Source organism: Chlorocebus sabaeus, chromosome 25 (genome assembly GCF_047675955.1).
Source record: "Chlorocebus sabaeus isolate Y175 chromosome 25, mChlSab1.0.hap1, whole genome shotgun sequence".
Lineage (NCBI taxonomy): Eukaryota > Metazoa > Chordata > Mammalia > Primates > Cercopithecidae > Chlorocebus > Chlorocebus sabaeus.
Genome location: NC_132928.1, coordinates 5,398,727 through 5,422,963, shown reverse-complemented (window position 1 = coordinate 5,422,963; position 24,237 = coordinate 5,398,727). Strand labels below are relative to the sequence as shown.

At 40.7% G+C, this 24,237-nt stretch overlaps 1 protein-coding gene across 6 annotated transcripts in view; it reads right to left on the bottom strand.

Annotated features, from left to right (window-relative positions):
* Window positions 1-24,237, bottom strand: part of NVL (nuclear VCP like) — a 104,672-nt gene that overhangs the window by 27,549 nt on the left and 52,886 nt on the right. For 5 of the 6 annotated variants that reach the window (XR_005236059.2, XM_007988337.3, XM_037985515.2 and 2 more), the window contains 2 exons: window positions 21,344-21,463; window positions 14,638-14,737 (listed from right to left, as the gene is read on the bottom strand). Coding sequence is in view for 5 of the 6 variants with exons in the window: in XM_007988337.3 (XP_007986528.3) it covers window positions 14,638-14,737; window positions 21,344-21,463 (220 nt within the window). In the remaining variant the exon portion in view is untranslated. The remainder of the gene's footprint in view (window positions 1-14,637; window positions 14,738-21,343; window positions 21,464-24,237) is intronic. The other variant, XM_037985516.2, reaches the window with a different exon arrangement.

Below are 24,237 nucleotides of genomic sequence, written 5' to 3'. Positions count from 1 at the left end.
TCTCCCGAGTAGCTGGCACTACAGGTGTCCACCACCACACCTGGCTAACTTTTTTTTGCATTTTTAGTAGAGACTGGGTTTTACCATGTTAGCTAGGTTGGTCTAGATCTCCTGACCTTATGATCTGCCTGCCTCGGCCTCCCAAAGTGCTGGGATTACAGGCGTGAGCCACCACTCCCAGCCTAAAATGGTGTAGTTTTTAATCCTTTATCAGATATATGCTTTGCAAATATTTTCTCCTAGTCTTTGGTTTATCTTTATATTCTCTTATTTGCATTTTTTTAAGAGACTGGGTCTCACTACGCTGCCCAGGCTGGCCTCGAACTGCTGAGCTCAAGGGATCCTCCCACCTCAGTATCCTGAGTAGCTGGGTTTACAGGTGTGTACCACTGTACCTGGTTTATTGGCAGTTTTTGAAGAGCAGTTTGGTTTATCTATTTGCTCTTTTATGGTTTGTGCTTTTAATGTCATATAGGAAATCTTTGCTTAAATCAAATTTCTCCAATGTTTTCTTCCAAGAGTTTTATAATGTTATTTTCAATGGTCTTTGATCCATTTTTAGTTATTTTTTTGTATGTGGTAAAAGGTATTAAGGTTCAATTTTTCTTTTTGCATATGGATATTCAACTGCTCCAGTACCATTGTTGAAAAGACTATACATTCTCCATTGCATTGCCTTTGTGCTTTTTGAAAACATCAACTATCTAGATATGCATAGCAATGTTTCTGGATTTTTTTTCTGTTCCTTTGATCTATCTGTCTCAGTTCTATGCCAATTACCATGCTGTCGAAACATCTTTTAATTTAAACATATAAATACACGCCAGGAACGGTGGCTCACGCCTGTAATCCTAGCACTTTGGGAGGCTGAGGCAGGTGGATCGCTTGAGGTCAGGAATTCAAGACCAGCCTGGCCAACATGGTGAAACCCTGTCTCTATTAAAAATTAAAAACCTAGCTGAGCATGGTGTTGCGCGTGCCTGCAATCCCAGCTATTCGGGAAGCTGAGGCGGGAGAATCGCTTGAACCTGGGAAGCGAGGTTGCGGTGAGCCCAGATCATGCTACTGCACTCCAGCCTGGGCAACAGAGCGAGGCTCCATCTAAAAAAAAAAAAAAAACCCACAAAAAACTCCCCACCACAAAAACAAATCTTAAAGCCAGCTCTATATGCCCCAAGATAAAGGGATATACTGATGATAATAAAGCATTCTTAGTTTGGGAGTCCTATAATCACTTAACATCTCTGACAAATATCACACTTAATATTATGTAGTTTATTATTTTAATAAGTTATTTACAGTAAAAGACATTCTGGACACTTTATATACATCTTAGTATTAGAGGACTTAAACTACACTTCACCAAAGGCTGTTGCAAGATGCTATGTATTACAACATTAGAAATGAGATGCTAATCTCTTCCCTAAACAGGCCCCTACTATTGTCTTTCCCATCTTAGTTAATGTGAACTCATTCTCCCAGTTTTTCAAGCCCAGACCTTGGAGCCATGCTTGATGCCACTTTCCCACATCCTTAACTACTCCATTAGCAAATCAGGTCAACCCTATGACACAATATATTCAGATTCTTTCTACATCCACAGCTATCACCCAGCTCAAACCACCACCATCTTGCACCTGGATTATTCTCACAGCTTCCCAACTGGTTCCCTATTTAACTGTGTCAGAGACAGAATTATTTTTTTTCTCCTTTTGCCCTCTCAACCCAGCTTTTCCCAACTTTGGGAAAACTGGGAAGAGAAAGCCTAAGAGACAGAATTCTTAGGTAGAAGACTAAAAATAACAATTCTGATATTTACAATAAAAATGGCACTAACAATCCCAACACTTTAAAGAGAAAGTCCATTCACTCACAAATGAAATGGCTGCCTGAAAAAGAACCCTCCTTTCATCTGTTGATAAGCAGCACCTACTGTTCTATATCAAGCTCCTCCCTCCCCTCAAAAAAGCTATCACAGCTTGCCATGGGTAAAAAAGCATTAATTAAAAAAGAAAAAAAGTTAAAATTGAGAGGTAACAGTAGCAACTTTTAACTTTAGGAAAATATTAATTTTGTTACAAATGGACCCTCAATTTTTAACAAAGGTAACAAGACAATTCAATGAGGGAGTAATTAATCTTTGCCACAAAGGTGCTAGGACAAGTGGGTTTTTTTTTTGTTTGTTTGTTTCTGTTTTTGGAGACAGGGTCTCACTCTGTAGCCCAGGCTGGAGTGCAGTGGTATATCATAGCTCACTGCAGCCTTGATCTCCGGGGCTCAAGCAATCTTCCCGCTCCAGCCTCCTAAGTAGCTAAGACTACAGGCATGCACCACCATGCCCATTTAATTTTGTTTTGTTTTTGTGTATTTTTTGTAGAGGTGAGGTCTCACTATGTTGCCCAGGCTGGTCTTGAACTCCTAAGCTCAAATAATCCTCTAGCGTTGGCCTCCCAAAGTGCTGGGATTATAGGTATAAGTCACTGCACTGGGCCTGAAAGGGATATTGACACCCAAAAGAATCAATTTGCACACTTTCCTCATAATACGCACACAAATTAACTCAAAATGGATCAAAGACCTAAATGTAAGAGCTAAAATTTTATGAGAAGAAAATGTGGGAGTTAATTTTAGTGACCTTCAGTTAAGCAGTGATGTTTATACCATTGATACACCATCAAAATTGCAGGCGGTAAAAGAAAAAACATATAAATTGGAATTTATCAAAATTAAAAACTTGTGTTTCAAATGACATCAAAAAAGTGAAAAAACAATCCACAGATTGAGTGAAAATATATGTAAATCACATATCTGATTTTAGATTTGTACCTAGAACAAAGAAGCTACTCAATGACAAGGCAAATAACCTAACTGAAAAATGATTCAAACAGACATCTCTCCAAGGAAGACACACAAATGACCAACAAGCACAATAAAAGATGCTCAACACTATCAGCTATCAGGGAAATGCAAATCAAATCAGAATGAAATACCACCTCACATCCACTAGAATAGCTATAATAAAGACAATAACAGGTATTAGTAAGAATGTGAATAAATTAGAATTCTCATATCTTTTAATGTCAGAATTACTAGTGGGAATATAAAAACGAAGCAGCCACTTTGGAAAAGAGTTTAGCAGTTTCTCACATGATCCAGCAATTCCACTCCTAGGTATAAACTCAGGAGAAATGAAAACATATGTCCATACAAAAATGTATACACGAATGCTCATAGCAACATTATTCATAAGAGCCAAAAAGCAGAAACAGCCCAGATGTCCAAATGGTGAATAAACAAAATGTGGTATATCCATACAATGGAATATTATTTCATAATAAAAAGGAATGAAGTACTGATACATTCTATATGAATCTTGAAAACATTATGCTAAAGAAGCCAGACTCAAGAGCCCTCATATTGTATAATGCTATTTACATAAAATATCCAGAATAGACAAATTTATATAGACAGAAAATTGATGATGGCCAGTAGTGGCTCATGCCTAAAATCTCAGTACTTTGAGAGTTCAAGGCAGGGGGCATGCTGCAGGCCAGGAGTTCGAGACCAATCTGGCTAACATAATGAGACCCTGTCTCTCCAAAAAAAAAAAAAAAAAAAAAAAACAAAGTAGATTAGTGGTTGTCTAAGGCTGGAGATGAGAAAAGTTAAAGGGAATGCTAACAGGCATGAGATTTTTTAAAGGTGACGAACATTTTTTTTTTGTTTGAGACAGGGTCTCACCCTGTTGCCCCAGCTGGAGTGTAGTGGCGCAATCTCCGCCCACTGCAACCTCTGCCTTCTGGCTTTAAGCGATTGTCCTGCTTCAGCCTCGTAAGTAACTGGGACTATAGGTGCGTACCACCATGCCTGGCTAAATTTTATATGTTTTTGGTAGAGACGAGGCTTCACTGTGTTGGCCAGGCTGGTCTCAAACTGGCCTCAAGTGATCCACTCACCTCAGCCTCCCAAAGTGCTGGGATTATAGGCATGAGCCACACCCGGCCCAGGTGATGCAAATATTCTAAGATTAGATTGTTGGGATGGCTGTAAGGCATGTAAATATACCCAAAACCATTGAATGGTATACTTAAAATGGGTAAATTTTATGATATGTCACTTATATCTCAGTAAAGCTTTTTAAAGAAATGAATCCTCAGACTAGCAACACTATAAATATATACGCTGAAAATAATTACAAGATCAGACAACCTTCATGAAATAGGTTTCTACTCATGATTCATTAAACAAATAAGAAGAATGATGTTTTTTGTTTGTTTGCTTTGAGACAGAGTCTTGTTCTGTTGCCCAGGCTGGAGTGCAGTGGTACAATCTCAGTTCACTACAACCTTCTCTTCCCAAGTTCAACCGATTCTTGTGCCTCAGCCTCCCAAGTAGTTGGGATTAGAGGTGTGTGCCACCATACCAGCTAATCTATTTATTTATTTATTTATTTTTGTATTTTTAGTACAGATGAGATTTTCCCATGTTAGCTAAGGTTGGTCTTGAACTCCTGGCCTCAAGTGATCTCACCTCGGCCTCCCAAAGTGCTGGGATTACAGGCATGAGCCATTGCACCTAGCTGTAAACAAATAATTATTGAGCTCTACTACATACCATGGCAGCTATCTCAGCCGAAGTTCTGGCTGGGCATAACCTAATTTTAAAAGGGAAGTACTGTGCCAAAGGACAAAACATACAGGGTTGACCATGGCACCAAGTTATTGTTCAATTACTTTCAAATGCATTCAACAATGACCCAAAGCATCCAGACTAGATGTGTAAGGAAACACTCTAGCTTGGAACTTCAGTGGTAAATATCTTCGTACAATGAAATAAATACCTTCTCTGTGAGCTATCCCCTCTTTCATCTGATTATTATTATTATTTTTTGAGACAGAGTCTTGCTCTGTTGCAAGGCTGGAGTGCAGTGGCACGATCTTGGCTCACTGAAACCTCTACCTCCCGAGTTCAAGCTATTCTCCTGCCTCAGTCTCCCGAGTAGCTGGGACTACAGGCGCGTGTCACCATATCCAGCTAATTTTTGTATTTTTAGTAGAGACGGGTTTCACCACGTTGGCCAGGATGGTCTCGATCTCTTGACCTTGTGATCTGCCCGCCTCAGCCTCCCAAAGTGTTGGGATTACAGGCGTGAGCCACCGCACCCGGCCTTCATCTGATAATTATTAAGGGCTTAGAATGGACAGAGACTCTAACTAGAACCTACCTCTCACATATAAAAGTGCAGAATAAATCCTTGCCCTGCAGAAGGTTGCACATCATAATCATAATTTACTTATTTATTTCTTTTCTTTTTTTTTTTTGAGACAGGGTCTTGCTCTGTCATCTAGGCTGGAGTGCAGTGGTGCAATCACAGCTCACTGCGGCCTCAAACTTCTGGTTTCAAGTGATCCTCCTGCCTCAGCTTCTCAAGTAGCTGGGATTACAGGTACACACCAGTGCATATGGCTAATTTTTATTTTTATTTTTTTTGAGATGGAGTCTTGCTCTGTTGCTCAGGCTGGAGTGCAGTGGCGTGATCTCGGCTCACTGCAACCCCAGTCTCCTGAGTAGCTGGGACTACGGGCACGTGCTGCTACCATGCCCGGCTAATTTTTATTTTTAGTAGAGATGGGGTTTCACAATGTTGGCCAGGCTGGTCTCGAACTCCTGACCTCATGATCTGCCTGCCTTGGCCTGCCAAAGTGTTGGGATTACAGGCGTGAGGCACTGCACTTGGCCTAATTTTTTATTTTATTTTGTAGAGATGGGGTCTTGCTTTGTTGCCCAGGCTAATCTTGAACTCCTAACATCAAGAGATCCTCTTGCCTCAGCCTCCCAAAGTGCTGGGATTACAGATGTGAGCTAACACACTCAGCCCTTATTTATTTTTCAACTAAGCCATGCATAGAAGGCAGAAATTCTTTCTGGATTGTATACTGCTACTGGTAGAAAATAGATAATTACTGAGTAGAAGAGAAAGTACTAAGATACTTGGGTTTCATAATTGTGCAGGAGCATCTTTTTTAAACAGCTAGATAATAGATTAAGGGGGAACAGGCAGTTTCCTAACTGAGAACACCCTTTACAGGAGTTGGTATGTGAAGAAGGGAATGCAAAGATGTGCGCAGGAGAGACTAAGGCTAGGGTACAAGGAACTGCATTTCCTCTGGTTAAGCACAAGGCAGTCGCTTATTTCCAGAAGAGAATGTGGACTTTGATACAGCACACATTAGAACAGGGCTAGGGCTGTGCGCAGTGGTTCACGCCTGTAATCCCAGCACATTTGGGAGGCTGAGGCGGGAGGATCGCTTGAGCCAGGAGTTTAAGACCAGCCTGGCCTGGGCGACATAGTGAGACGTCATCTCTACAAAAAAGACTTTTTTTTTTTTTTTTTTAAATTAGCTGGGTGTGGTGGTATGTGCCTGTAGTCCCAGCTGAGGTGGGATGATCTCCTGAGCCTAGGAGGTCGAGGCTGCAGTGAGCTGTGACTGCACTACTGTACTCTAGCCTAGACTACAGAGTGACACCCTATCTCAAAAATACAAATAAATAAATTAAATAAAAGAAGAGGTCTGTCCCAGTTCTTCGGAATAGCCAAAGGTGGAATGGTGAGAGGACAGTATTTTCATTTACTTTCTAAGCATTAATACTTCAATAATTGAGAAAAAAGTTAAAGGCAAGAAGATGAAAAATAAGAAAAAAGAGGACATTTAGGATATCAGTCCAGGAGGGTTTAACATCCAAGTGCTAAGTACACAAATTAAACAAACAAACAAAAAGTCACATACAAAGAATGAGAATGACATGGAACTTTTAAAAGAAAAAAAGCAATGTCTATAAATTATGAAGAAAAATAATTTTAAACTCAAAATTATATCCCAGCTAGGTTACCAATCAAAATTAGGGTGGAATAAAGATATTTTCAAATATAAAAGAACTATAGGGGATGGTCTCACATTTGGAAAAACAAATCAAATATACAAGCAGTCAAAAAAAATCTACTTCCTACATAATCTTCCTTAGAAAAGCCACTGAAAGATAAGCGCCAGCAAAATGAGGGTGTGAGCAAGGTAAAAAAACTACACACAAAAAACCCATGAGATCAGAAACAAAGGGCAAATAAAGGAAAACAGTCAAGGACGTACTGAAATAACAGCTGTTTAGACCACAGGCATAAAGCAATCAGTCCAGATTAAAGCAGGAAGGTGGAAAGCTCTAGAGGGAGGGCTCCAGAAACAAACAAACAAACAAACAAACAAATGGAACTGGTACATCATTTGAATAAATAACATCGACAGCTGTATAAAATATGTGATGAACAGGAAACAAAGCAAAAGAAAAGAACGAGGGCCACTGAATCCAAGAACAAGAGTTATACGAGAAAGGAAACCTAATCAGTGTCATGCTTGGGTCAGCAGAGAGAAATATTGACATAGCCATAGTAATGTAAACACTAGTGACTTAACCAAGAGTTGTGATCAAACTATATTACAATACTGGGAGGATAGGGGAGAGGATAGATGATGTGGCAGTGATGGTGGGAGTGGAGGGTATGGAGAAAGGGTGAATGTAAGATAACTAAATCTTCATCTACCTTAAAATGAGGTTAATGGGCAGTGTTTAAAATTGATAAGAAATAGCTATATGAGCATATTTGAAAATACGAAAAAAAACAGCTCAAGTGGTTGCCTCTCAGGGGATTAGAAGGGATGGGACAGAAAACTACAGTTTTTGTTATAAGCTTTTCCTGACATTTGATTTGAAACTGGGGTCCCTCCCTCTATATGTGAAAATTACAACTGAAGATGAGATTTGAGTGGGGACACAGAGCCAAACCACATCACTCATCAAGGTTCAACTTTTGCACACGTTCAGGGCTGTTGTGAGGTTTAACATGGTAAAGCATCCAACAGAGGGCCTGGCACGTAGTAGGTGCTCCAAAAACCTAGTTGTTATTACTGGTGATTGTTTTAAAATAATAGGGACTTGTAAAGAAAATGAAATAAACTTATTTTCATCTCCTTGAACAGACATTTTAGAACTGAAAATAGACTAACTTTTATCTAAGTGTCCCCTATCTCAGAAGTGGCAAAACCTTTTACCCAGTATAGATAAAACAATCTAACAATAAGAATAAGAATAGCCCTTATTTATTTTCTTTCTCTTATCTCACATCTAATTCCAGAAAATCCTATTGGTTTTACTTTCAAAATATGTCTCAAATTTTACCACTTCTTACTTCTTCCATTAAGCTCACACAAATTCTCCATGGACTGACCGTAGATCTTCTGGTTCAGAGTATCTTTTGTGTCAAGGACTTCTTTGGAATACAGAAAGTTTATGGATTGCTTCTTAAACGTTTTTCAATGTATAAAGTAAAATACATCAGAAAGATTACAAGGAAGTCAAGGGTATTAAAAGCTACCAAACTGTTAGGAAAACTGCTCATTACCCTCCAATAGCTCCCCATCACATCAGAATAAAATCCACACCCCTTACTGTGGCTTAAAAGGCCCCTTGCACCTCTCTATCACTGTCCCCCTTACTCATTTCGCTTTAGACACACAGGTCGTCTTGCTGGTTTTCCAACATGCCAAGCTTGTTTTCCTCTCAGGGCCTATATATCATTTGTTCTCTATCTGGAATACCCTCATCTCCCAGATTTCTGCATGGCTTGGTTCGCATCCTTTGGGTTCATGTACACATGCCATTTTCTGAAGAAGTCTTCCCAGGCAACAGCAACTAAATCAGCCTCCCCTCCCTAACCACTAGTCACTCTCTATCCTCTCACGCTGTTTCTCTTTTCTTTTTTTTTGAGACAGAGGCTCGCTCTGTCGCCCAGGCTGGAGTGCAAAGGCACAATCTCAGCTCACTGCAACCTCCATCTCCTGGATTTTCAAGAGATTCTCCTGCCTCAGCCTCCCAAGTAGCTGGGATTACTGGTGCCCACCACCACACCCAGCTAATTTTTGTATTTGTAGTAGAGACAGTGTTTCACGATGTTGGTCAGGCTGGTCTTGAACTCCTGACCCCAGGTGATCCATCCTCCTCCGCCTCCCAAAGCGCTGGGATTACAGGCGTGAGCCACCACGCCCAGCCTCATTTTATTTATTACTCCCACCCCACCCCACCCTGTTCCCCAGCTCCAAAGCAGAACATATGCCAGCAAGGAATTTTGTGATTTTTCATCTTTGAATTCCCAAAGCTAAGCAGGATGAGGTATACAGTAAAAACTCAGTAATTATTTGATGAATGAAAGAGCAAATCTCCTTACAGATTGAAGAAAATTGTATTAATATGACTGATACACAACACCAAACCTTAAGATGACTAAACAACTTGCACAATAAAGGTAGAATGTGTTAAAAAGAGAAATATAGGTACTAAGGATTAAAGCTGACCACAAATATATATATATATATAAAATATTTATTTAATTTTATTTATTTATTTAATTTTATTTATTTATTTATTTATTTATTTATTTATTTATTTATTTATTTATTTTTGAGACGGAGTCTCGCTCTTGTCGCCCAGGCTGGAGCGCAGTGGCACAATCTCGGCTCACTGCAACCTCCGCCTCCCAGGTTCAAGCTATTCTCCTGCCTCAGCCTCCTGGGTAGCTGGGATTATAGGTGCCCGCCATCACACCCGGCTAATTTTTGTACTTTCAATAGAGACAGGGTTTCGTCATGTTGGCCAGGCTGGTTTCGAACTCCTGACCTCAGGTGATCCTCCTGCCTCAGCGTCTCAAAATGCTGGGATCACAGGTGTGAGCCACCGCACCCAGCCTACTGCAAATATATTTACACTTTCATTTTCTCTCCTTTTAGAAGCTGGGCCTTTCTGTCAGTACCCTGAACAATAGAGTTTACCTAGTCTGGACTTTGCCTTTAAGAAGAACGGCAGCTTCCATTTTCAACGCTTAGAATCTGCCTACCATGTAAGAAGTGCAAACACCCTGAGAGAAGCACACTACTGGAAGCCCAAGCCACATGAAGAGGCATTAAAAGATGATAACTGGGGCCAGGTATGGTGGCTCACATGTGTAATTCCAGCACTTTGGGAGGCTGAGGCAGGCGGATCACCTGAGGTCAGGAGTTCAAGACCAGCCTGACCAACATGGTGAAACCCCATCTCTACTAAAAAATACAAAATTAGCTGGGCGTGGTGTGCATGCCTGTAATCCCAGCTACTTGGGAGGCTGAGGCAGGAGAATCACTTGAGCCTAGGAGGCAGAGGTTGCAGTGAGCCGAGACCACACCACTGCACTCCAGTCTGGGCGACAGAGTGAGACTCCGCCTCAAAACAAACAAACCCCAAAAAGATGATAATTATTTGGGGGCTAGGTTGGGAGAGAGACAAAGGATTGTGAAGACATTGTGAGTAAAGAGGCCACTGTGGAAATGGATTCTCTGGTCCAGCCACTCCAGTTGATAGCATGTGGATCCAAGATGAACCACTCAGACAAGCCCATCCCAAATTCCTGACCTAAAAATTGTGAGCCAAGCAAAAATGGTTATATATATATATATATATATATATATATATATATATTTTTTTTTTTTTTTAAAGATGGAGTCTCAATCTGTTGCCCAGGCTGGAATGTAGTGGTGCGATCTGGGATCACTGCAACCTCCGCCTCCTGGGTTCACGTGATTCTCCTGCCTCAGCCTCCTGAGTAGCTGGGATTGCAGGTGCCCACCACCACACCCAATTAATTTTTATATTTTTAGTAGGGATGGAGTTTCACCATGTTGAGTAGGCTGGTCTTGAACTCTTTACCTCAAGTGATCCTTGGCTTCCCACAGTGCTGGGATTACAGGTGTGAGTCACTGCACCCAGCCACAAATGGTGGTTTTAAAGCACTAAGCTTTACAGTAGTTTGTTATGCAGCAATGGCTAACCAGAACATCAAACAAGGAGGGAATTCTTTTTTTTTTTTTTTTTGAGATGGAGTCTCGCTCTGTCGCCTAGGCTGGAGTGCAGTGGCCGGAGGATCTCAGCTCATTGCAAGCTCCGCCTCCCGGGTTCCCTCCATTCTCCTGCCTCAGCCTCCTGAGTAGCTGGGACTACAGGTGCCGCCATCACGCCCGGCTAGTTTTTTGTATTTTTTTAGTATAGACAGGGTTTCACTGTGTTAGCCGGGATGGTCTTCATCTCCTGACCTCGTGATCCGCCTGTCTCGGCCTCCCAAAGTGCTGGGATTACAGGCTTGAGCCACTGCGCCCGGCCAAGGAGGAAATTCTTAAAGCTAAGCAGACAAGTTATAAGCAATCAAAACAATGTCACATGATAGTATACAATGGAGCAGAACTGCCAAATAAGCATGAAAACAAGTGAAGAAGATCTAGAACATTTATTATTACTATTATTATTTTTTGAGACGGTTTCGCTTTGTCGCCCAGGCTGGAGTGCAGTGGTGCAATCTTGGCTCATGGCAACCTTCACCTCCTGGGTTCAAGCAATTCTCCTGCCTCAGCCTCAGCCTCCCAAGTAGCTGGGACTACAGGCGCATGCCACCATGCCCAGCTAATTTTTTTGTATTTTTAGTAGAGATGGGGTTTCACCGTGTTAGCTGATGGTCTCAATCTCCTGACCTTATGATCCGCCGGCCTCGGCCTCCCAAAGTGTTGGGATTACAGGCATGAGCCACCGTGTTCAGCCAGATCATTTATTTTTAAATGTAGGTCATTAATGCAACAGATTTGTTAAAGGGGAAAAAAGGATGGAAGAGTTTTAGGGGAAGACAATATACATACATAGGGAAAAAAACAAAACACCGGTACCACATTATGATTCATCTGCCATTCTTAACACAGGTTTTAAAATAAACAGGCCAGGCGCAGTGGCTCATGCCTATAATCCCAGCACTTTGGGAGGCCGAGGCAGGCAGATCACCTGAGGTCAGAAGTTTGAGACCAGCCTGGTCAGCATGGTGAAACCCTGTCTCTACTAAAAATACAAAAATTAGCTGGGCGTGGAGGCACATGCCTGTAGTCCCAGCTACTTGGGAGGCTGAGGCAGAAGAAACCTTTGAACCCGGGAGGCAGAGGTTGCAGTGAGCTGAGATCACGCCACTGCGCTCCAGCCTGGGCAGCAGACCAAGACTCTGTCTCAAAATAAATAAATAAATAATAAAATAAACAAACTTAAAATATGGTGAGGGCTGTTAACGGTAGAATATGTTATACAGGAAACGAAAGACTGATGCTGTGGTTTGAATGTATTCCCCAAAGTTCACGTGCTGGAAACTTAATCCCCAATAAAACAGTGTTGAGAGGTGGGGCCTTTAAAAAGTGATGAGGTCATGAGGGCTCTGCCTCATGAATAATGCTGGTTCCAAGGGAGTGAGTAAGTTATTGCAGGAGTGGACTCTTGATCAAAGGATATGTTTAGCCACTCTCTCTATTTTTTAAATAATAGAGACAAGGTCTCACTATGTTGCCCAGGCTGGTCTTAAACTCCCAAGCTCAAGCGATCCTCCTGTCTTGACCTTGTAAAGTGCTAGGATTACAGGCATAAGCCACCATGCCCAGCTTGGCCACTTTCTTCCTTTTTTTAATGTCTAATCATTTATTAACTATGTTTCTGTAAGATATTATTAATACACTGCATACATGACAAGCCATACATCAAAACCAGATAGTACAATTAAATAAAGTAACAGATAACAATTTTAGCATTTTCTTGTCTCACCACCAACAGGTATTAAGCCCATCCTTACTAATTTATGCTCCTCACTTTAAAAAGGATGATCATACACCAGAAAAAACTAGATCAATGTATTTCTTCAAAGAGGCTTTTTTGAGAGAAACACGGCCCTCATTTCCTACTCCCCAGGATCCCCCCCTCTCTGCTTCTCTCTTCTCCAGGTTTCCTCCAATGAAACCAATCTTTTGCTATACAAAATGCTTTTTGGTAGGCTGAGGAAAGCAGTCAGTTGTTCAGCTCAGGCATTTGAGATAAATGTCCAAAGATAGGGTAAAATTAATTAAACTTTATTTGTCCACCCTTATTCATGGGACCATGGTTTCTTCCTGTCCAGGCCACTTTCCTTTTGCTCTCTCATGCATGCTCTTGTGCACCCTTTCACCTTGGGATGATGCAGCAAGAGGGCCCTTGACAGATGCAGGCCACTCAATCTTGACCTTCCCAGCTTCCTGAACTAGAAGAACTGAATCTCTTCTTTTTAACACTAATTACCCAGTTTCAGGTATTCTATTATAGCAACAAAAAACAGACTAAGACAAGCATCTTTTTGAAATATGTGAGAAAAGATCTGTATCTTCTTATGAAAGGGAAAATGTGATTCTATTCAACTCTGAGGGACTTTCTTCTAGGATGACTCTGTGATTTTATGACCTAATGACTGTTCCCACTACTATTACCAAACTGCTTATGAACATGATAATAATTACTAAATAGCTACCTGCTGTTTACTACCACTGTGGTAGATACATTACCAACATCATTTAACCTTTGTGGCAATCCTGCCAATTAAGTATTATCATCCTCATTTTAAAGGTGCCAAAATGATGGTCAGCAAGATGAAGTAATATAGTCCCAAGGTTACTATGGTATAATACAGAATATAATTGGTCTTTGCCCACCGTTCCTGGCATAGACCTTCAAAAATCCTTGCAATTTCCTGAATGCCAGGAATATCTTTGTTGAGCTAATATGGTGACACATAGTGGCCCCACAGATAGCTTCAGGCAGGGGACTGATCACCAGAAAGATCAAGCATGTGATTAGAGTTGTAACTCTGAGCCACCTTCTGCACTTCTGTAGTCTTGAGCCCTTTTCTGAATCTCTCAAAGAATGCTTAACCCTGAAAACAATTTTCAGTAATCATTAAGGGCAGATATGAGGGCATGGCTCCAGCATAAAACCTTAAAAATCTATCTTTAACTTCTACTAAAGAGTATGGTTTTTATTTCCTATAAGCTAGCGACAAACCATAAAACACAAATTCTTAAAATACTTTTGTGGTCAAAAGTGTATGCCGGTCAGGTGCAATGGCTCACGTCTGTAATCCCAGCACTTTGGGAGGCCGAGTTGGGCGGATCACCTGAGGTTCAGGAGTTCAAGACCAGCCTGGCCCACATGGCGAAACCCCATCTCTACTAAAAATACAAAAAATAGCTGGGCATGGTGGCAGCACCGGTAATCCCAGCTACTCAGGAGGCTGAGGCAGGAGAATCACTTGAACCCAGGAGGCAGAGGTTGCAGTGAGCCAAGGTCATGCCACCGCATGCCAGCCTGGGTGACAAAGTGAGATTCCGTCTCCAAAAAAAAAAGAAAAGAGTGTATGCTGCAACTGTTCTCAGCCAAAAAGAGCTTTCTAAGCACAAACACAGAAAAGCAATCTCATGGGATCCAAGCAGTAATACTATGCTTTTTACTATAGCTTATGCAAAAGCTTTCTAAGCCTTTATTTCAACTACGAAGTTTCCTTTCACAGAACCAGAAAGGGATTGTCCAAATTTAATCTTCCTTTCCTAGGATGCGTGTGAATTATATTGTTTATAAATGCTACAAGTTTTTACTTTTATTTTTAATTATCTGAATCTCTTCTATGGAAATGCTGTAAGTTTTTAGATTCATCTGCATTACAATATTTTTATTTCTTACCTGGCCTGTTAGTGGCTGCCATAATAAAAACCTGCTGGCGTGCTTCCAGACCATCCATCTCTGTAAGTAGCTGATTCACCACTCGGACACTTGCCCCCGTCTAAAAAGACATAAATCTGGTTCTATCAGCTCTTAATATAAAGGAAAAAAAAAACCCATTTTCTTCCCCATGAAAATAATACATTTCCCCATGCAAAAGAGATAACAGTGATCATTTTCCAAGGAGCCACTATATGCACACACTGTGCAAAATGTGTTCTCATCAGTGGACCTCCCCAGCAATCCTATTATTATCCACAGTCTAAATGAGGAAAGTGAGGCTCAGAGGGGTTACTTGTCCAAGTTCTCATCACTAGGTAAAGGAAGAGATGAGACTCAATCTCAGGCTGAATGGATCCCAAGGTCTAATGTTTCTGAGTTACTCAAACACCTAACCATCACAATACACTTCCCTTGGGGCAAATCTACAGCTAGCTTTTGTTTCTTTGGTAGAGATGGGTCTTGCTATGCTGTCCAGGCTAGTCTCGAACTCCTGGCCTCAAGCAATCCTCTTGCCTCAGCTTCCCAAAGTGCCGGGATTATAGGTGTGAGAGCTGCACCCCACCCAGACTAAGCTTTTTTTTTTTTTTTTTTTTGAGACAAAGTTTCGCTCTTGTTGCCCAGACTGGAGTGCAATGGTGTGATATCAGCTCACTGCAACCTCCGTCTCCTGGTTCAAGCAATTCTCCTGCCTCAGCCTCCCAAGTAGCTGGGATTACAGGCATGTGCTACGATGCCAGGATAATTTTGTAATTTCAGTAGAGATGGGGTTTCACCATGTTGGTCAGGCTGGTCTTGAAACTCCTGACCTCAGGTGATCAGCCCACCTCGGCCTCCCAAAGCGCTGGGATTACAGGAGTGAGCCACCACGCCCAGCCCTAGACTTAGCTTTTGAACCCCAAATTTCCCAGTATATCAGGCATTCTAGATCTCATTTTATTTTATTTTTAAAGTCAGTCAAATTTAACAGTGGGAGGTTGTATACCACCTTTGGTGAGACTAATTTTTTTTTTGAGGCAGGGTTTTACTCTGTAGCCCAGGCTAGAGTGTAGTGGTGTGATCTCAGCTCACTGCAGCCTTCCCCTCCTGGGCTCAAGCAATCCTGCCACCTCAGCCTCCCAAGTAGCTGGTACTACTGGTGTGTGCCACCACGCCTAGCTAATTTTCATATTTTTTTCTAGAGATCCTCTTGCTATATTGCCCAGGCTAGTCTCGAACTCCTGAGCTCAACCGATCCTTCCATCTCGGCCTCCCAAAGTGCTGGGATTACAGGCTTGTGCCACTGCACCCAGATGACACTAATGTTAATAAATTCTGATAACCCACCACCATCAGACAAGCCAGGTGTTCCAGATCTTTTTAGTGCAACACATACGGGAGTATCTGGGACACTGATGAGGTATTTTCTCTTTTCCTTGAAGCAAATAATACAAAGTAAAGTTACCTCAGCAATATCTAGGTGAAAGGAAACATCCAGGGAGTTGGTATAAATTCAGGGAGAGGGATAAATCACTTAGATACAGAAACAACAAAAAAGTTTTAAATGAAGGAAATGAGAAAAGTGGTGCTGTGTTTTTGGTCATTAATTGTTTTTCTTCACCATAAATTTTACATACAGAGGTGGTAATGGGCTTACCTCATTTCTTTCCTTTTTTTTTTTCTGAGACAGGGGTCTTGCTCTGTCGCCCAGGCTAGAAGTGCAGTGGTGAGATCTCAGCTCACTGCAACCTCTACCTTCCAGGCTCAAGCAATCCTCCTACCTCAGCCTCCTGAGTGGCTGGGACTACAGGTATGCACCACCACACCTGGCTAATTTTTCTTTTTTGTGTAGAGTCAGGATTTCACCATGTTGCCCACGCTGGTCTTGAACCCCTGGACTCAAGCAATCTGCCTGCCTTGGCCACCCAAACTGCTGGGATTACAGGTATAAGCTACCACGCCCAGTTTACCCCACTGATTTCTCTAGAAAAAAAAATTTGGTGTTCCTTATTGTCACTCCTGGGGAACATAACACTAACAGAATCATAATCCATACTCAAAAATATAAGGAAGTAAAGGGTAAAAAATATTGTTCTACATAAGCAAGACGAGAGTCAATACAAGAATGACTGATAGATTTTTCTGTATTAAAGCCATAATATTCTGGCTGGGCATGGTAACTCACACCTGTAATCCCAGCACTTTGGGAGGCGAGACGTGTGGATCACCTGAGGTCAGAAGTGCAAGACCAGTCTGGCCAACATGGTGAAACCCCGTTTCTACTAAAAATACAAAAAATTAGCTGGGTATGGGTGGCAGGAACCTGTAATCTCAGCTGCACGGGAGGCTGAGGCAGAAGAATTGCTTGAACCTGGGAGGCGGAGGCTGCAGTGAGCTGAGATCACGCCACTGCACTCCAGCCTGGGCGACAGAGTGAGACTCTCTCAAAACAGAAAACAAACAAACAAACCAAACCTATAATATTCTATATAATAAAATTAAATATAAGTCATAAGACTGGGAAAAATAGTATCAACACATAATTAAATAAAAGACTACTTTCCATCATACAGTACCAATTAACACAAAAAAAGAAAAAGACAGCAATAGCAAAAGGGCTGAAAGATATGATCAAATAATTTCAAATCACTGGAGACAGTCTACCTCATGGTAATCAGGGACATGTATACTAAAATGTAATATGATTTGCCAATAAAACTGCCAAAAAATAAAAAGATGGGTATAATCCATTGTTGATAAGAAATGGATATTTTCACACACTGCTGGTGGGCACATGTAACTGATAGTTTTTGTGAAGGATGATACAGCATTATCTTTCAAAATCTAATATATAGCAATCTTCCACCCTGATTTTCACTTCCAAAATTCTATGTCACATAGTCCCACCACAGGTGCACAAAAATGTGTGATACAAGTAGAGTTCTGTTTACAACTGGAAACAATCTAAATGCCCAAAACAGGAGAATTATTAAGTAAATTCTGCTGTATCCAGACTGAGGATAATACTATATATATTTTTAAGTCATTACGTACATGAGAAAGTCATCAAGACAGAATGACCACATTAATATAAAAAATAGAAGTCTAGGTCCAGGCATGATGTAATCTCAGCACTTTGGGAGGCAGAGGCAGGAGGATCACTTGAGGCCAGAAGTTCAAGACCAGCCTGGGCAACATAGCAAGATCCTGCCTCTAAAAACAAAAACTTAGCTGGGTGTGGCAGTGCACAACTGTACTACTAGCTACTCAGGCAGCTAAGGTGGGATCACTGCTTGAGCCCAGGAGCTCAAGGTGGCAGGCAGTGAGCTACAATCACACCACTGCACTCCAGCCTGGGTGACAGGGTAAGACCCTGTCTCAAACAACAGCAACAATAACAAAACAGAAGTGTAAAATATACATTTTTTTGTTTCTGGAAAAAGTTCTAGAATGATGCATACGAAATGATAAACTATTAGTAGTCTCATAATAACCTCTAAGAAGAGTAATATGGAGGAGAATGGAAAGAAATTTACTCTCTTTATACTTGTGCTTTATTTGAATTTTTCACAAGCATGTATTCATGTATAACTAGTATAATTCAAAAAGAATACATTCAAATTTAAAAGATTTTTAGAGGCTGGACATGGTGGCTCATGTCTGTAATCCTAGCACTTTGGAAGGCTGAGGCAGGTGGATCACCTGAGGTTGGAAGTCCGAGACTAGCCTGGCCAACATGGTGAAACCCTGTCTCTACTGAAGAAAAAAAAAAATATGAAAAATCAGCTGGGCATGGTGGCATGTACCTATAGTCCCAGCTACTCAGCAGGCTTAGGCATGAGAATCACTTGAACCCAGGAGGCAAAGGCTGCGGAGAGCTGAGATCGTGCCACTGCACTCCAGCCTGGGTGAGAGTGAGACTCTGTTTAAAAAAAAAAAGAAGATCAAATAAAAAGAAACAAACAAAAAATAAAAATAAAATGTTTTCAGAATCTGCTTTAGGTAAAAATATAGAAAAGCAAACTATAGCACTTTGGGAGGCCGAGGTGAGTGGATCACCTGAGGTCAGGAGTTCGAGACCAGCCTGGCCAACATGGTAAAACCCGTATCTACTAAAAATGCAAAATTAGCCAGGTGTGGTAGCACACATCTGTAGTGCCAGTTACTGGGAGACGGAGACAGGAGAATCACTTGACCCTGGGAGGCGGAGGCTGCAGTGAGCTGAGATTATGCCACTGCACTCCAGCTTGGGTGACAGAGCAAGACTCTGTCTCAAAAACAAACAAACAAACAAAAAAACCACAAGAAAAGAAACCCATATATATCAGAGTATAGAAATGTATGGCAGTAGGCTGGGTGTGGTGGCTCATGCCTCTAATCCCAATACGTTGGGAGGCCGAGGCTGGTGGATCACTTGAGACCAGGTGTTCGAGACCAGCCCAGCCATCATGGTGAAACCCCACCTCTACTGAAAACACAAATATTAGTCGGGCATGGTAGCAGGTGCCTGTAATCCCAGTTACTCGGAAGGTTGAGTCAGGAAAATCGCTTGAACCTGGGAGGCAGAGGTTGCAGTGAGCTGAGATAGTGCCATTGCACTCTAGCCTCCAGCCTGGGTGATAGAGCAAGACTCTTTCTCAAGAAAAAAAAAAAGGAAAGGAAAGGGAAAGGGAAAGGATAGGAAAAGAAAGAAATGCATGGCAGTAGACATCCAAGAAACAAATAAGGCCGCTCTGCCTATGGAGCAGCCATTCTTTATTCTTTAAAAAAAAAGAGAGAGATAAACCAGAAGTCAGACATGTACATCATATGGCTACAGACTTCTTTGAGGGCAACAGTTGACAATGAACCTTTCCAAATTTAGATTTACCAGCTGACAGTAGAGAGCTGCAAACCAATTGAAAGGGCTGTGGACAAATGAAGGGTTTATTCATGGCAGAAGAGACGGGAATAAAAAGGAAAAGAATAAAATCCAGAGCATGCCATGCCCTAACCAGCTGGAGATATCAAAGTACTATGTTTTGCTTCATGGCCCACAGTAGACTTTGGAATATGACTGGGGAACCTGGGAAGGATCTCTGCCTCAGTCACTGACATCACTATCAAAGATAAGCCTGTAATAAGAATTTTCTATGATGGTATCAACGACTACTGGATGAAGAAACAAAACCGCTAAAATGTGAGTCACATTTACTTATTTATTTGTATCGGTCAGCTTTTTTTTGTGACTTTTGAATGTTTTTGGAGATTTTTAGCAAAATGAGGCATGTAATGTTTTATGACCCAAGACACACACACACACACACACACACTTACTGAAAATAAACCACAAAAGATTTCCAGGTTTCAGAAATGATGTAAAACCCCGTCTCTACTAAAAACTACAAAAATTAGCCAAGTGTAGTGGCGGGCGCTTGTAATCCCAGCTACTCTGGAGGCTGAGGCAGGAGAATCGCTTGAACCTGGGTGCCAGAGGTTGCAGTGAGCCGAGATCGCACCATTGCACTCCAGCCTGGGTGACAGAGTGAGTCTCCGTTTCAACAACAACAACAACAACAACAGAAATGTAACCATTTCCTCAGTTATCTTACAAGAAATGTACCTGTGGCCGGGCATGGTGGCTCAACCCTGTAATCCCAGTACTTTGGGAGGCTGAGGCGGATGGATCACCTGAGGTCAGGAGTTCAAGGCCAGCCTAACCAACATGGGGAAACCCTGTCTCTACTAAAAACACAAAAATGAGCCAGGCATGGTGGCGGGTGCCTGTAATCCCAGCTACTCAGGAGGCTGAGGGAGAATAGCTTGAACCTAGGAGGCGGAAGTTGCAGTGAACTGAGATCGCACCATTGCACTCCCACCTGGGAGACAAGAGCGAAACTCTGTCTCAAAAATAAATAAATAAATAAATAAATAAATAAATAAATAAATAAATAAAGTAGCTGCTGTCTGCTTCAAAAAGGTTATATATTTATAACATTGCACTCCCACCTGGGAGACAAGAGCGAAACTCTGTCTCAAAAATAAATAAATAAATAAAGTAGCTGCTGTCTGATTCAAAAAGGTTATATATTTATGGTTTATGTTATGCTTCACTAAGCTTCAAATTGTTATATAATAGCACTCCTAATAACAACTGTTTCTGGTACTCTGTACTGAAATCTCTAAGGACTGTGACTCAGTGTGGCTGATGCAAGTGGTATTCAATGCAGATCAATTTTATATCTTCTCCAGATATAAATGGGTGTTGGGTCTTTTTTTAACGTCTTATTTAAGAGAAAAGGTTTGAGGTCTTAAAGTTAATAACCTGACCCTATTTTGAGTGCATGATATCTTAAATTGTTTTTTTTCTGTCTCAAGAACCCTTTTAGCTCAAGAATGTTGTAGGGTAACAAGATTATAAGGCAAGCTATTTAAAACTAATATCATTTCCATACTCATCTACTCATTTGTGTGAATTAGGATGACCTACAGATTGTGCAACCAAAATAATAAACAGGAAAAAAAATGGATGCAGAGGCAGATACAGAAACAACTGCTATCTCTAAGATTTGATTTCAAATTACTAGGCGTCTTCACTAAGAGTCTCAATGCTCCTAAGGGATGACTTCATAAGAAATACCTGGCTTAGAACATAGAAAAGGTTTATTGTGCTAAAAGGATCTGTAAACCACTAGTCCATGATAATTACCTCTCGGTCTGATCTTCGAGGACATAAAGCATCCACTTCATCAAAGAATATCACACAGGGTGCTGAGTTCTTGGCTCGTTGAAAAACTTGTCGCACAGCACGTTCACTCTCACCAACATACTAAACATACACAGAAAGGAAATAAAATACCAACGGTTCAACTTTGTGGTTTGGGTCAAATGACAGTAAAACAGTTTTATGTGACATAAAACTAGTTTATGTGTCAAAGTCCAGAAAGTATCAGGATGAACCATATACAATTGCTGACATTTAACCATTTTTGACCTGTAATAGCCAACTGCATATAGTTCAACTTAATAAAAGTAGCAACTATTTAAGCCTACTATAAATTTCCTTATTTATAAAATGAAGACTTAAGGGAAACGTAAGGTCTTCTCTAGCTCAAAAAAATCACCAAAATTCAATTGTATTTTAGAACTAATCTTGTAAGCCTTGTGCATATAAAATATCCAGCAGTAATTTTCATTAATTCAACAGTATTTTACGTGCACATAAGTCAAATTACTATTTTATTGTTATTTCTACAAAAGTCATCTTACTAAATAAAGGAATAACTATTTTGTCATACAGCATCAGAGGAGGCAAAGTGAGCCAACCAGGCATTTAACAGGTTTCATAATGGCTTACTCTATGTTGAAATCTAAATCAAAATATAAAACATTAAGATAAGTCAAGAAATATAGCAATTCACAAGCAACTATAACATTAGGACTAAGTAATATGAAAAGCCACATGTAAGGATGATTTCGCTTTTAGCTTAGGCATAAGAAATGTTTCTCGTAAAATGTCAAACCAGATGACTAAGAAAGAGTTTTTTCTTAATGAAACTGCTAAATAAGATGGAATCCAAAAAACATCTTTACAGTGCCAATCATTATTATTATTTTTAAGACAGGGTCTCTCTGTCACCCAGACCGGAGTGCAGTGGAGCAATCTCGGTCGCTGCAACCTCTGCCCTGCAGGTTCAAGCAATTATCCTGCCTCGGCCTCCCGAGGAGCTGGGATTACAGGCATGCTGCCACTACCACCCGGCTAATTTTTGTCTTTTTAGTAGAGACGAGGTTTCACCATGTTGGCCAGGCTAGTCTCAAACTCCCAACCTCAAATGATCCATCCGCCTCAGCCTCCTAAAATGCTGGGATTACAGGCATGAGCCAACGGCCTACACTGTGGCCCCCGGCCTACAGTGCCAACTATTTCATATCACCTCTGCTATAATGACTCTATGGCCAGAATAAATAATCAAGGCAAAGAATACACCGCAGATGACAGCGATTCAAGTGCTATTTTTTCCTTTGACTAGAAATTTCTTTCCCTCACATCCTTTTGGTATTTTTTGTTAAACTTTTGCTCATTCTGCTTCCCTTACTTGAACTGCTTTCTAACCTACCTCCGAACATTTCTTCTTACATTCTAAAAGATCCTTATTAATCATTCTTCCCATAATAGCTAATTTGATTAAGTTGAACTATATGCAGTTGGCTATTACAGGTCAAAAATGGTTAAATATCAGCAAATGTATATGGCTCATCCTGATACTGTCTGGAATTTGATATATAAAACTGTTTTACTATCATTTGACCCAAACCAAACCCAAAGTATTTCTTTGCTCTTCGAGTACTTTGTATTATTACAACATTTGAGCTCTTCTGCCTTCACTATATTATATTACAAAGCCCTTAGAAAGCAGGAGTCCTATTCAGATATTCAGATTTTATCCTTATTATAACATTTGAGCTCTTCTACCCTCACTATATTATATTACATAGCCCTTGGAAAGCAGGAGTCCCATTCAAATTTTTCTGTCCTAATATCCTGCACAGTATACAAATATAGTGCACAGTGTACAAATATAACACACAGTGTGCAAATACAATAGTGTACAAATATAGTAGACTTTCCCGGAAAATCTAATTCAGCAAAAACTACACTTGTAATGCTGAAGCAAAATATTCAGTACTGTTGTAAAAGAAGGCATCTCAGGGGGCTGGGAGACATAAAGTTTCAGACAGGAATAGAAGAGAACAATCAATACCGTTGGCAAAGTGACTTTGGAAATGGCAAACCAAGGTAGCTAGGTAAAAGGAAATTTAATTTAGGGAAAAGTAAACCTAAAGTTTCAACAAGGACATATTAAAACCTATTTAATCTTAACAAGGCAACAGTGATTAAAAATAAGTAAATGAAAGAAAAGCCCATCTTATCCTTTATTTGAAACATGCAACATTTCAAGTAAAGATCTTACATTTATTATCTCAAAATCTTTATTGGCCATCAAATTTTCAACCATTTTAGTCTGGCTTTTGCAAACATCATTATTAAACATATTTTCCCTAAAGCCACCAATGAACTTCTAATAACTAAATCCCAAGTCCCACTCTCAATATCTTTTATACTGTTTGGTCACACTGACAAGGCTGAAAAACTCATCTTCCCTTGGTTTTCAGGCTTAGCTGGTCTGGGGTGTCCTGCATCTTATGACCAAGTACTTTCAGTCTCCTTTGCCAGATCTTGCTTCTTTATCCCTTAATTGTTTGAATCTTTCAGGGTTCAGTCAGAGACCCTTAATGTAATTGTTCTTTTACTTAATAAACTTGTCCTACCAGACTGAACCCATTCCCATGGTTTTAGGTACCACTTGGATGATAGTGACTTTCAAATCTCTTCAGAGCTTCAGATTCACATTTCCTACCGCCTGCTAGACATCTCCAGATGGCTGTTTAATCTAAAATGTCCTAGAGTGAACTCATTTTCCAATCCCAAGATGCCCATCTTCCTCACTAGATCTAATCTTTCTTTTTGAGACAGTCTCACTCTGTTGCCCAGGCTGGAGTGCAGTGGTGTGATCTCTACTCACCGTAACCTCCACCTCC